General features: G+C 39.3%; 1 protein-coding gene across 1 annotated transcript in view; it reads left to right on the top strand.

Annotated features, from left to right (window-relative positions):
• LOC107089345 (forkhead box protein J3-like) overlaps positions 1–13963 on the top strand; it is a 101341-nt gene that overhangs the window by 34590 nt on the left and 52788 nt on the right. Inside the window, exon 2 of the mRNA XM_015382082.1 lies at positions 3841–4356. Coding sequence (XP_015237568.1) covers positions 4036–4356 — 321 coding nt within the window. The 5' untranslated portion in view covers positions 3841–4035. The remainder of the gene's footprint in view (positions 1–3840; positions 4357–13963) is intronic.

The raw sequence follows: 13963 nt of genomic DNA on the forward strand, positions 1-13963 counted from the left end.
GTTGATGTAATGTGCTGTGTTTAGTTGAGTAATCCCTGGTTGTTGCTCATCTTATTGCTTCATGGAGGAGTCTTTACTGACATGATCTGACACAGGTGAAGCAGCTATGCTCTGACCGAACCACTATCAGGCTAGAACCCATTTGCGGTCAGGGTTTTTTTTTTGTTTTTTTTGGCCGCTGAGTTTTTAAGTTCCGTCAACAACTTGAACAGTGAAGAATTTTTAAAAGTTAGGTTGTTACTTGGAGCTAAATCTACCATCAAGCCCCTTAGGATTACCATTTCCCCCTCCCCTGCTTTCAGTATATTTCACAGCTCCTTCCTGAAAACTAATTGGAGATTAAAAAAGATTTCTCCTTATAATTGCTGTGATGCAACCCATCCTCCTGAAGCCAGATCAATATGGTCTGGTCTGTGGTTCAGTGTCTGTTCCCATGGGCTCATGGTCTCCCCTCAGGAACTTGGATACAAACCTCTTTCTGCTCTCTGCCTGCTCAGATTTTTGCTAAACCCACACACCCTTGCAGCACTTGTAGTGATCTGTCACTTCTATCTTTAATTATCTTTCGACCTGCCTTCCAAGCGCTACTGTGGCCACCCACAAACCCACTGGTGAACATTCTTGGACCGTCCCTCCTGATGTAGCAGCAGGCCTGTGCCTGTTCCATCTCTGACTGTACCCCAGTCTGAGTAATGAAGGCAGCAGGGGGGCCTTCCAACTGCCTACTCGTGTCACGCCTTATCATTACTGCTATCCGCCCAAGGTTCTCTAATGAAGGCGGCATGTTGGCCCCATGGATTATGTAGCAGCTGGATCATTAGCATGAAGGACCAAATGGCATGTGGGTCCATGAATTGGACCTTTTCATCAATCTTTGTGCTAATCTCATCACCTACTGCGGGGTCCAGAAAGTCTAGTTTGCTGCTTTCTTGATCCTTTCATTCATACTGATCAGGTGATCAGGAATATATTTTACAATTATAGTATTTTATCACCGTAAAAAAAAAAAAGCAGTATAAAGAATCATAGATGAACGCATTGGCACTGCATGAATGCATGTGCAATTTTTAGTTTATAGATCTAAATGATAAAATACTAAATGGTAAATAAATACATTGTCTGAAATGTAAGAACCAAACTTCTTGAAATGATGTTTACTAAATAAATTTTCATTGTAGGAAAATGGTTTCCATGGCATCTCATCATTTTAAATTTGTAAAATAAAACTGCACATTTAAATAACAATATTGAAAATGATGCATCTTATGAGCCAATGGAGAGAAAAATAAGGAATGATGCAATCATTCCATATTTTTCTCTCCCTCTGCAGCAGCATATTTTTATTGCCATCATAGCCTGCAATTATTACATATTTATAGTGTAGCTAAAATAACTAAACCTTGTTTTTCTCCAACATTATCTTGTATTTAGTAACTTTAACAATCATAATCATACAGTATTGAACTGGAACAAATGCAAAATGTAGGAGAAAATGATTATTTATTCAGAAAAAGTTGGCAGGGTCTTGAAGAAATTTTGTGTAACGGGAAGGATAAAGAACTTCCAAATTGGATAAACTCCTGTGGCAACATCAGAACATGAACGGTTTATGTTAATGCTTTTTATCTGATGTCTCTCAGTGGGGGGTTCCAAGGGCGCTGCAACCAATCCGTGGTCCTCTGTTAGTGCGGAATAGCAAAGTATATGATGAAGGCCTCATTTTTATTTTTTATTTTTTTGCAAAGCTGGACAAAATTCAAAGACAGGAAATACCCAATCAGACAGCTGGAGATCATTAACAGGAAAAAAATATATTTTTCCCTTATGATCACAGCTAAATTTGATCAAATTTTTAACAAGAAGGAAGGTTTTCTATTTATTTCATTTCTAGACTAGTTTAAAAGGTAGATTTTTGTCCAAAGAGAGAAAAATGGAATATGTAATAAATGTAAACCATCATGATAATTTATATTCATTATTTCCTACATGCCATAGACAATGCCTAGTGTTTGAAAAAAGTAGTGCTAATTAGTTACAAAAAATTTGCAGAATGAATGTAATTTATTTGATTTTATTGTACGTTGGGGTTTATAGCATAGAAAAATCTTGAGCTGAAAATAATGTTTTAAGGCTAGAAATCTTATTTTCTTCCCCCTTTGATTGCTGGTTTTATGTTTTTTGCAGTTTTTAATGATTTGCAATGTAACTAAGCCCCCTAGTTATTTAGACTCTGTGGCTCTGCTTTACTTTTTCAATGATCCAAAAATTTTTATAGTGCAACAGTTTTACCAAACTAAAGGAGGGCATGGAGTGAATGAGAACAGTGTAACCAGAGAGAAAATGAAGGCTGGAAATATGGAAGTTTCCATATATGACAGAGGGAAGCTTTGGTTATATGCAAATTCCCCTAAGATATAAATACCTGTAAGAAGGGAAATTAAACACCTCTTCTACCTACCGTTCAAATTATACAGGCAGGCTCAAAATACAGCCAGAGCTGCAAGAGTAATGTTTGGGATCGTCATGCTTTCTAAAAACAGCTGGAACAAAGCTGGACAAGTTGCTTAGAATGATCTCCTGTAAGCCCTGAATAATAAACTGTTAGCTGAAAGCCTTTGTTCACGTCATCATCCAGAATAGTTCACCTGTGTTACCTGCCAGCGCTGCACGTGAGGCCGTCGTCTGAGCCGTTACCAGGCTAACATAACATAACACTGCAGCCACTTCAAGATGCACTTAGAAACCACCCTCTCCTCTTCTCTTTGGTTTACACTGAGCTTCCTGTCTTTCATAGCTGATTTTATTTATTAGATTTTTTTTTTTTATTGAATTTTTTATATATTGTTATTTTAGTTTATTTTCAGCTTTACTTGAAACAACAAAGTTTTGCTTTTACAGATTTTTTTAAGATCATACTAAGTAAATCTTAGAATATTTGGGTAGACATGCATGCTGCACAAAACAACTGAAACATTCAGGATTTGACCAGTGATCTGGTATCAAGACCCTTGCTATTCACAGCCAAGTGCTGCACTTGAATATGCTGAAGCCGACACTAACAAACAGGCACTTGTGAGCATGTTTAGTCAAGTGAGACAAAAAAAAAAAATCCCAGAGCATAGTGGGGATTCCTCCGTCTCTAGAATGTTCCCTCCAACCCCCTTTCAGACAGACGGCAGTGTCATCTGCCCAGATTTTTCCTTTTTCTTTGTATCCTTTGATTCCCGCGTTCATAACTTTTAGCCTCTCTACATGGATCATCTATTTTGGGAGCAGCCTAGCAGTGAGCTGAGAGGGACAGTGAGACAGGTTGTCACTGGCTGTCTTCTGCACAACATGGCTAACAAACACACGTAGAGGACAGTTTGCAAGAGAGCTCTAGTTGGCTTGTTTACGCAGAAGCTCCGTTTGGAGGAGGCAGACACGCAGGCAGGCAGGCAGCGAGCGAGCAGCAGGGATAAAAATGTAGAAGGGGTTTACTACCCTCGAGAGAGTCGGAATTCCTCCAGAGCCGTTTCCCCATTTGGCTGGCAGTTGAGAAAACAATTGCTTGGCATTTACTCTCTCCGTGCAGATGGAGTCCCAGCTATGAGTCAGCATTGAGAGCAGCGAGTGGTGGAGAAAGTTGTGGGCTTGTGATCTCTAGCGTGCAAAATATATACTTTATGAAGAGAGTTGGATGATATTGAAGTGGCAAAGCAGCTTAATTTTTTTTTTTGGGGGTGGGGGGTGGGGGGGTCGTCCTGCTCTACATTTAAAAAGGTGTTTTATTCTGAGATTTAATGTAATCCTTCAATCAAAACCTCAACTAATAAAGTTGTCTCTCTCCTTTTTCTCCAGGGGCGCACAGGAGACGCTATGCTGACGACCTGAGCTGGACGAGTCCTGATTTCATCCCCTCTCTCCCCTATCGGTTCACACTTGGGCCGCTTTGAACCAGTCACCACACACCAACAGTAACCACCTCCTCCAGCCTTTTTTCTTCTCCCCCCCATCCCCCCACCCCCACTCCCTCCTGCCCAGCCTGCCGTCACCATGACGTCGGAGCTGGAGAGCAGCTTGACCTCCATGGACTGGCTACCACAGCTGACCATGCAGGCGGCCAGCCGCAAAACCGACACCCAGAATGCCCATGGGCCCGGCATGGGTAAGAAAAGCACCTTACTGGATCACAACACCACGCTGGATCAGGAGGAGGTGCAGCAGCACAAGGATGGCAAGCCTCCGTACAGCTATGCCAGCCTCATCACGTTCGCCATCAACAGCTCGCCAAAGAAGAAGATGACGCTGAGCGAGATCTACCAGTGGATCTGTGATAACTTTCCTTACTACAGGGAGGCGGGCAGTGGCTGGAAGGTAAGGACAAAGAATCCTGCAGATAAATGTCCTCATTGATGCACTTATAAAATTTTTTTAAACATTGGATAAGTTTAGGTCAAAAGGTGGTCTTATATTTGAATGGTGCAATTGTGATTTTCTCTTAAGCTGTATGAGTTCACTTTTGAACTTAAATTTTGATGACCGCATTGCATAGAAAAGTGTATTTTCAGACTCAAATAATTGTAAGCAAAGTGCTGCTTTTCTGGTAATCACTATTGTCACCTCCTAGAAAGCTTAGAGGGGGAAAAAGTGTGCCAAATCACTCTAAGTGCTTTACTACTCTGAATGAAAAACGCTGCATCCCTAAGAGAACCATATGAAGTGCAAAACCCTGGATTAATATTCAGACAAGTGGCCCCTATCAGTGTGAACACAGACTAAATAGCCCATTCAGGGGTGGTATTATTCATTGCAGATGCCTTGATAGGAGAAGGCCATTATACAGGAGAAAGCCAGTGCTGTGTCATCATCTCAAGGAGCCCATGATATACCGAGATGAAGCTATGCTGATTGCCTTTTAAAGGGCCCAGATGGAAATTGATATTAGAATGAGTTTTCCAATCAGTCGACGTTTATTGGAAATAGAATCTTAGGCACTGCTTTATTGCAGTCAGACAAGATGTATGAAGCCCATTTCCTTGGGCGACAAGATCCGCTCTGTGGACCTGTGTGTGTGTGTGTAGGTTAGGCTGAGAGGAGAAAGCATGTGTTGTTATAGATGGATTGATTTTAGCTTTTGTGAAAATGCGTGTTGTAAGGAAATTAATTGTTTCATTTCACTGCCGTTGTTTCCTCTTTTGCCTTCATCATTACTTATTTAGTTGTCAGTTAACTGGCGCCATATCTATTGTCTTGATTTGAGTTAAAGCTATTTCTACCAAACACTGATTTGAGCTTTGTGCTTTGTGTACCACCTACCTTTGTGTGCAGTGGTTTGTTATATTTAGTCCTAAATTATTTCCTGTGTACCTTGGCCTGTTGACGCTCCCTTTTAAGAAACTGTTGTTGGTCAACAGAGCCTGGTGCAAAGCATTTGACACCCAGTTTTCAAACTTCCAAACCAAATCTTTACGTTTTATCCAGATCACAACTTGATAGTCAAGCCCACACGTGATTAGGTCTTTAAAATATTTTGTTTACTGACCCTGATCAACAACATTATGCATTAAATATTTCAGCCTCAGTGGGTATCCAAAGCTCTGCTGCTGGCCGTGACACTTTGCTCTCTGAACCGTGTTTCCTTTACTCTCTTTCTTACTGTTAGTAAGAATTGTTTGAACTCAGATGGGTTTTGTGCAGATGACCAATTCATTGTTGATTAATAAGCTTATAAGTATTCTTCAGGACATGTTAAATATTGCATATGAGAAGTTAAAGTGCGCTGGAGAAAATCAGAACCAGCTGTTCAGATCTTAAAGGTTCTGTATGTCTCAATGCAACTTTTTCCACTTCTAGTATTATAAAAGATATTTGCGGCTTTAAGAATTTACCGATACAGATATTGACCCGATATAATCTTAGCATGACTCATGAATGACGAATCATGAAACCTTTCATCACTTATTTTGTACTATAATATGTTGGAAAACCTTTGTTTAAAAGATATTTTTAAAACTGAGAACAATATTAATAATAATAGGTATGCAAGCAATTGATTTATATGATATGAAACAACCACAGAGCTACAGAAACTTTAAATTAAAACACAGCGCTTTCATCAGAATGCCAATATCAGCGATTTTAGCAGGCTTTTGGACTACAATATAAGCTTTTAGGTGATCATTGGACTGATGTCTGATGTTGACTAATGTTATGATGACTGATGCTGATGTTGTTTACCTAGTACATTTTTAGCCTGAAAAGTTTTTATTTTTGGCACCAGCCATGATCAGAAGACATAAGCCCTTTTGTACACAGTCATCTGTTTGCAGTTCTTAATCTATCATCCATCAACTAAGGAACTTCAGAAGCTTTATCTTCAGCATAAAAGTTATAGTTGAGGATTTTGCGAATTTTTGAAAAGACCCGCCCTAAAAAAAAAAATGCACACACAGCCCTGTACCTGCTCCCGAGAGGAAGCGCCTATTAAACATGTACGAGTGCATGCAGGAGCCCATTTCTCCTTGTCCACGCTCTGTTTAAAAGTTGCTGTTCTCTTGGTTATTAGTTGCCGCTGTCAGGTAGCGACAACCTATGGCAACAGCAGGCTGCTGTGACAGCAAATCCCATAATGCTTTGTGAGGAGAGCTCTCCACGCAAATCATTATGGGATACATCTGCCTCTTCTGAGGCCTTTCTTTTCTTCTCTTCTCATATACTTCATAGGAACTTTTTCTATTACGACCCTTGCCATTTTCCAAAAAACGCGGTGAGAAAGGTGAGCTTTAATGACTGTCTGATACCGTCGCTCACCATACATATACGGCTGAAAGTGCGCATGCACGTAGGATAGCCTAACATAAACATATCACCAGAATGATTGACACTTAGGAGGACCACTTATTTAGATGATTCTCCTGCAAATAAATGACGGTCCTCTCTAACTTTAATAATATTTCAAATTGTAGTCCGTCCGTAATCCACTTGGCCTCTAATATTAATTTGCTCTTTTTTAAACGTGATCGTGGATTTTTATTTTTTTACCTTTCTTTTCACTTTCATGGCTCCATCATTTCCTTTTTTTACTAAATAGTGAACCTCCAGTAATGTGATGTTGTGGTAAATATTCTAAATGTTTAGTTTACAAACAAATAGGCGTACAAACAAAGTGAAAACCACATAGATTAAATATAATATTGCAACATGATTAAATCAAAATCAAAAGTGAGATACTGGAATAGAAATGTGTAAATCCATGGTATGTGAAGGAACCTCATTGAGGAGAACCAAAATCTGGTTTGGGTCAGAGTTAACGGTGCTCGTCATCTTTGTGGCAGTAACTTAATGTTGGAGGCTAAATTGTCTGGTTGAAAGGCAGTTCCTCCCTTTCGAATTCAGACAACAGCAGCCATGCTGGCAGTGAAAGAAATCATGATAACATTTATTCTCAGAAGGAAACATAAACACAGTCATCAGAGTAGATGATCTGGCTCTATGCAGCTGTTAAAAACATAGTGGACTTTGTAACAAGAATCTCCACCATTTCTGTCCTGCTCTTCGTTCTTTTTGCTAATTGCTGCTGAGCTATGACGTGCCATACAACTCCGACAATGTGGTATTACTTTGGGTCATCTTTTATTTACATTTCATGAAAGTAAAGCCGGGAAATTCCGACATGGAATTAGTAAAATTTAATCTTTTTCTAAGCACTTTAATTCTCACAACATTAACACTGCTTTATCATTTGTGTTTAGAGTCTTTAAAATTGACTTTGTGATGTTTTGGGTTTAATATTCACTCTGTTGTAGTAGCAAAAAAAAAAAAAAAAGAAAGCTTCTGTTAGATTGGTAAACTTTAGGGGGTCTACCATTGCATTCTCACCCACATATGTGTAATGCTGAAAGGAGGAGGTATTCTTTGCGCAGTCGGGTGTATATATACATCAGAAAGAACTGACGTAATTGGAATGAGGTCTTTTGCAAAAGTGTAAGTCACAAAATTAGTCAGTGGCGGTGGAGCTTGACGCTACTCCAGTGCTTTCTAGTTTAGTGATAGCTCGCTCAGATCGTCAGATTCTAGCCTACATGTGGGTTGCAAATGTAGAAATACCCCGCACATTAAGTGTGAAAAACCACATCACTCTAACCAGGATGCTGTACAGCTCAGGAAACTGAAAGAGCAGTTTGGAGGTGTGCTCATAAGGCTGCAGCCTGCGTCACCATTTTTTTTTCTTCTTAATTCTTGTTAATAGCGTGCTTTCCCTTTCAGTTATTCTGAGAAATCAATCAAGTGAAACCATGTGCGTGTCTGAAATGTGCATTGCTCTTCTCTGCACAGATATTTGAATGAAATCTGCTGAATGGGCTTCAGCTGCCATAAGTTTGTTCCTAGAGTCTCTTTTTCTCTTTGGCTCTAAGGATTTTCATCCAAACCTGAAGATATCCTCCCCTCCCAATCATCTGGAAATTACTTAGAGCTGGTACAGCTGCAAATGTTTGTGACATCATGCCTTTCTCATGCTCAGAGTTGTTAAAACAGTAGAGCATAATAATGCATTATAGTGCATTGCTTGTGTTGTATTAGCATTCTCCTTGCAGCTTTACATTGATATTACTCCAACAATTGCCAGACTGAGTGTGCATGTTAGTGTGTAATTATTTGAAAGTGAGCATGCCAGGATGGGGTGAATGTAGGTCGAATGTAGTCATCGCTCTTCTGTTCCCCTGGAGATGCCATTCGCAGCAATTTGAGACTCAACACACACACACACACGAACGCACGCGTCTGTTCTGTATGATAATGCACGCCTGTGCCTGTGAGATGCGACCTGGCTAATCTGGACACCAGCAACCCATTTAATCGTCTCAACACCACTCCATTAGCATTCGCTTTTAAGAAATATCAATAAGTGCCGTCAATAAAAGCACATAATTCATCAAGGTCAAAAAAAATTATTATTTTTTTTCTTTTTTTTACAAGAGCGAGGAAAATTTCCCTGGCACGTATGAGCGAGCAATTAGTCTCTGATGTTCCTCACACCCTCCCCAGCTCTCGGAAGCGCCTTTGAATGATGTTGTGCAGGTTAGTCTCGGCAGCCTCTTCCATGATTTAGCCCATACGCTGAAGCTTCAGTGGCCTTCATGTGAAGCACGTCTGCGCTGAAAATCTGCCAGATTACTTCAGTACTTTGCATGCTAGGATTTCTAAATACATGTTACAAAAAGAAGCGTTTGGTTGTAGACATTTCCTGTATTGCAATATAGAGTGAAGTCTTTGTTACAGTAAATATTTGTAACCCTGTCTTTTCAATCTAAAAATTACATGCAAGAGAAAACTACACCGAGATTAACTTTTAGATCTTAGAAAAATAAGGTAATGCTATACTTGAATTTGCATTTATGAGTTTCTGCTTGAACTTATTTCCAAACAAGTTACAATTTCAAATGCAAAGAAAACCCCCAACAAACATTAGCTCTTGATATGAATTGAGGAGAGGGAATATGTGTTACTTAAAGTTTCAAAATGAGTTGGTAGTTTTTGTACTTGGTCTTTATCATCATAAATGGTATCTTGCCGTTCATAAATGGTAATCGGCATTTACTTACTTGAACTGTAACCATTCATGGGGAAAATGTTGCATAAAGCATCTGCAAGGGAGGGGGATCTACCTATACTTTGGCTATAGCTGCACGCTGCATGAAGGGAGATACGGAAAAGAAAATGTAAAAGTAACACTTCAACTATGTTTGAAGTAAGATTGTTTCAGTGTTATTTTTTTCAAGCAGCTTCTTGATCTTTTAAAACCTTCTCTTATGGTGAAAACCTAAGTTTATATGAAAACAGAGAGCCTCTTTTTTAAAGATTCCATTTAAATTGAAACGCTGAATATAAAGCAGGAACTTTGTTGATTAGAACAATAAACAAAACACTGACTGACTGTGGTGTCCTGCTGACTAAAAAGTAAAATACATACTCATTTTAATTTTAAAAAGGGGTAGCATGTGACTTTTTTTCTGGTATTTTTTCTACCATGATAGAAATGGAAAAAAAAAAGCTCTTAAATCTTGACCTCTACAGTCATCTCAAAACTTCTTCTGACTCCTCGTGGGCTCACTCCTCATAAAGTGTGTAAATTCCTTTCTGCATGTCTACAGGTGAAGAATGCCAAAGCAAATTTAAAGCAATTCTTGGCCAGTTGGGAAAAAAATGCTTGAAATGTTTGCTCTTGAACTTGAACCGTTGAGATTTTTAGCTGCTGGCACGATTTCATTGTTATTTTTTCTCCATCATCGGCACCTGTGCACAGGAAAAGAAAATTAGTTGTTTGAGAATCTAGGTTGCTGTTGATTGTCTAACAAACTCTGAATTCTTTGCTTTTTCACCGAGGTCCACAGCTCATACATGATCTTGATAATAGGAAGGTCTGTAAGTAGTTGGGCTTGTAGATATGAGGCACAGAGCTGCTTTGGACCTGGACCTTCCTTTGATCTCATTATAAAATGCAAATACGTAGCACCCTAAACAGATCAAAGGTTCAGCTTCCTATTGGATCTGAGGCTTTAATATTAGTTGCCTGGGGCAGCTCTCTATTTTTCTAAAAAGCGATTTTTGGTAGCCACTGGTCCTCCAGGACATTATTTTCTCTGGAGATAATGTTGCAGCTTCTGACGGGTGGCTTGCTAGAGCTCAGAAAATCGTTGCTGCATATGCTTATTTTGGTAAGATTGGGAAGGTGTGAGCATTTATACCTTCTGCCTCTATCGCTCACCTCAAGCTCAGGTTTGTAGGGCCTAAAAATCTCAAAGTGTAAAATTACTTTAGTGCTCATGCTGACTCTTAGGTACCTCTTTCCGTTCAGGTGGAAAGGATCATCATCATTTGGAGCTTAAGGATTTACTGATATGGATTTTTCTTCGTTTTTTTTTTTCTTTTTTTTTTAATGGACTTTATTTCTTACTTTGATCCAATATTGATGCCTAATGTGTTTTTATTAGTTAGTAAAAACCTAATATTTTACTGTAATTCATTTAACAAGAGGAAGACCATATTCATTGTTTTTATTCCCCATCATAATATTATGACTTATAGCTGATAAAGACCCAAAAACAGCTTAAAGGGTAAATTAGACCAATGCAAAAATATTCTTTATTCAAAAAACTGACCCAGTGAAAAGTATGCCCATGTACTGTATTGCATATGTACTTAGCTGGGGCTCCTTTTGCTTGAACTACTGCATCATTGCAGCATGAATAGCAGCCTGTGGCTCTGCTGATTCCAAATCCTCTGCTCCTATAACCGTCAGTTCCAGTGCAGAATGCTTCTGTGACTCCATGAAAAGTAACACCTACTACACCGTAAAGCTCCACTTGGAGTTCCTAGAGTCGTTGGACAATGACATTCAGAGTAGTCGAGGATAATGTGAAACTGTTCTTACTAATTAACATAATAGAGTTTCTTTTTTCTCATCTATGTGAGTGGAGTAAACACAGAGGATGTAGAACCTGTTTAAGCCCAGGTGGCAGCCTTCAGCACGTATTGTTTTTGCATCTTCCTTTTGAAAATAATTTATAGGTTCTCCATGGGTTTTATTTTTGACTAGGTTATCAGCCAATCAGGAACATTGAAACCCTGACATTAAAGCCCATATTCTCTATAAAGCTCGTTAGCAGAGGATGCATAAGGAGCTCCCATAGTCTCTGCTAGATATCCACATTTACTCTGGATTTGATGAAACCCAGGCAGGGAGATAGACCCCAAACTGTTCCTGAGAGTTGAAGCTTCATGCTGGACCTCAAGAAACTTCATTTTAACTGGAAATCTAAATTAAATAAAATACTGACGTTGATCTGATCAGAGTACTTAACTAGTCAACAGCAGTGGTCTTGTCCTATTTCTTCTTACTTCAGTTAGGATGCTGCTGACATAAAGCTGTAGTTGTTTGCCCCGGATTCCCTGGTTTGTGGCAATGACCCCCTCCACAGTCAACTTCTGGCTCTTTCAAACTCTATACCCAACTTTGCTTATAAAATCCTTTAATGCCTTCACTTACTTTTCACTTGAGCTTCTTATTCTACCTCAGTTTTTCCTTCCACTCATCTTTCCATAAATATGCTTGGATACTGCACCTTGAACAATCTGCTTGTTTCTTCTTGTGGCCTACTTTTCCTGCAGAGGATATCTCTGACTTTCTACTGGAGTCAGCAGTTTTTCAAAGATTTTCTGGCACAAATTCAACCACTTCAAAGGTGAATGGAGAGGTTTACACTCCAGTGATGAAATACTGAGAAAGAAACTTGTATTAACAGACCAAAGCATTTCGACTTGTTGATCCTGATGAAAGCCAGAGGCCTGAAAAATGTTATTCTATAAATGAAATGGGTTCTTGATTGTTTTTAAACCTCACCTTACCAAGTCAGCAGTCATCTTCATGAAAGTGTATACATTATATTTCATCATTCTATTCATTAAGGAAATCATTTAATTAATCTTTTATAATATTTGTTTTACATTCATGTGAGACTGAATTCAAGCTGTCTTTAATTGTATGCCATTAAACAAAACACAGAGGAAAAAAAGTCTTTAGACAATGAATCTGAATAACGAGTTTCACTTTCTGAAATACACCTGGAAAAAAAAAATCAACCTTTGCCAAACTTTAGTCTGAGTTCCAAGCTTTCAAAGCTATATTTTTAGTTTTTGTCTCAGCCTAAAAGTGTCTGCTTGTTGGCCCGGCACCGACTCTTCAGTTTGTGGGAGAGGGAGTGATTCACTCAGCAGCTCGCTTGATCCTGCTGTGAGGCGGGTTCCCATGTCAGGAAGCTCCAGCCTGGCCACCCGCCCACCAGCCTCACCTTGCACCCGCCTACCGGCACCCCACCGCTCACGCTCTGGCCCTTAGAGTGGGTGGGGAGAGCAAGCTGGCAGGCCTTGGCATGGATAGATTTTGGCAGGAGCTGCTGTCCCCACACTGCGCCGAGTGAAGTGCTGACTGCAGTGCAGTACCTAAAAGGCCTGAGGCTTCTATTGGTTCCTCTGGTGGCCCACAGGCCTGTATAGAGATGTTTGCTACAGTTCTAGTTGAAACTGTAGCCGTCACTTTGACATGCAGTGCTTAGGTTTCACTGCCCAGCAGATATATATATATATATATATCTATAAAATAATATAACTTGTGTTATAATTCAAGGCAGTCATTAACTGTACGCAGCTCCCTTCCATCTGTTCTCGCTGCTCACTTTGAAGTGATATAACAACCAGTCATAAAAAGCTGTCCATCATGGTCATCAATCGATTTGGAGAACCTCCTCCCCTGTGATAATGAGATCTGCTGAAGTCAATGCAGACACGCTTGCTGTGATGCCGTTTCCCTCCCGCCACGCCCCTCCAGTCATTTCTAGAAAACATTGACAGTGCACGCAAGGCAGGGACATGATGATCCCTGTGCATGTTCCTGTTCAAAGGTCCAGACCTACGTTTTCTTTTTTTTTTTTTTTTTTATAGAACCAAAAGAAATTGGCAAAATAACAAATGAGTAAAGGTGAATTTAACAGTTGGTTTTCTTAGGGATGTAAAGTCCAATGGCAAAATTGGAATCAATTAGTTGATTGGGAGAAGGTTTGAGACATTGATCTTTTTGGGGGTTTCTTAACCTTTTACTCTTTAATACTCCTAAAATGATTATTCTGTGTATTTTTTCTTTCCCCATTTTGCTGTTTTCCCCCTATTTGTTTGAAATTCCTAATACCATGAATATATATGTTAGTACATAGCAGAAAATAGTATTTAATTCAGAGTTTCATTTTGCACTTATCCAAACTGTTATCTGTACATTTTAGGACAAAAATCACTGTGTTATATGGAAAAAATACCTTTTGAGGACTAATTGCTAGAAACAGTACTGTAAAATTTATTTCATGCTGCTTAGGTTTGAAGCATACAATATGATTAACCTTTTCTTGAATTATCAGTGTTGCCTGGAATATTT

Source organism: Cyprinodon variegatus, unplaced genomic scaffold, assembly GCF_000732505.1.
Source record: "Cyprinodon variegatus isolate N-32 unplaced genomic scaffold, C_variegatus-1.0 Scaffold248, whole genome shotgun sequence".
NCBI classification, from domain to species: domain Eukaryota; kingdom Metazoa; phylum Chordata; class Actinopteri; order Cyprinodontiformes; family Cyprinodontidae; genus Cyprinodon; species Cyprinodon variegatus.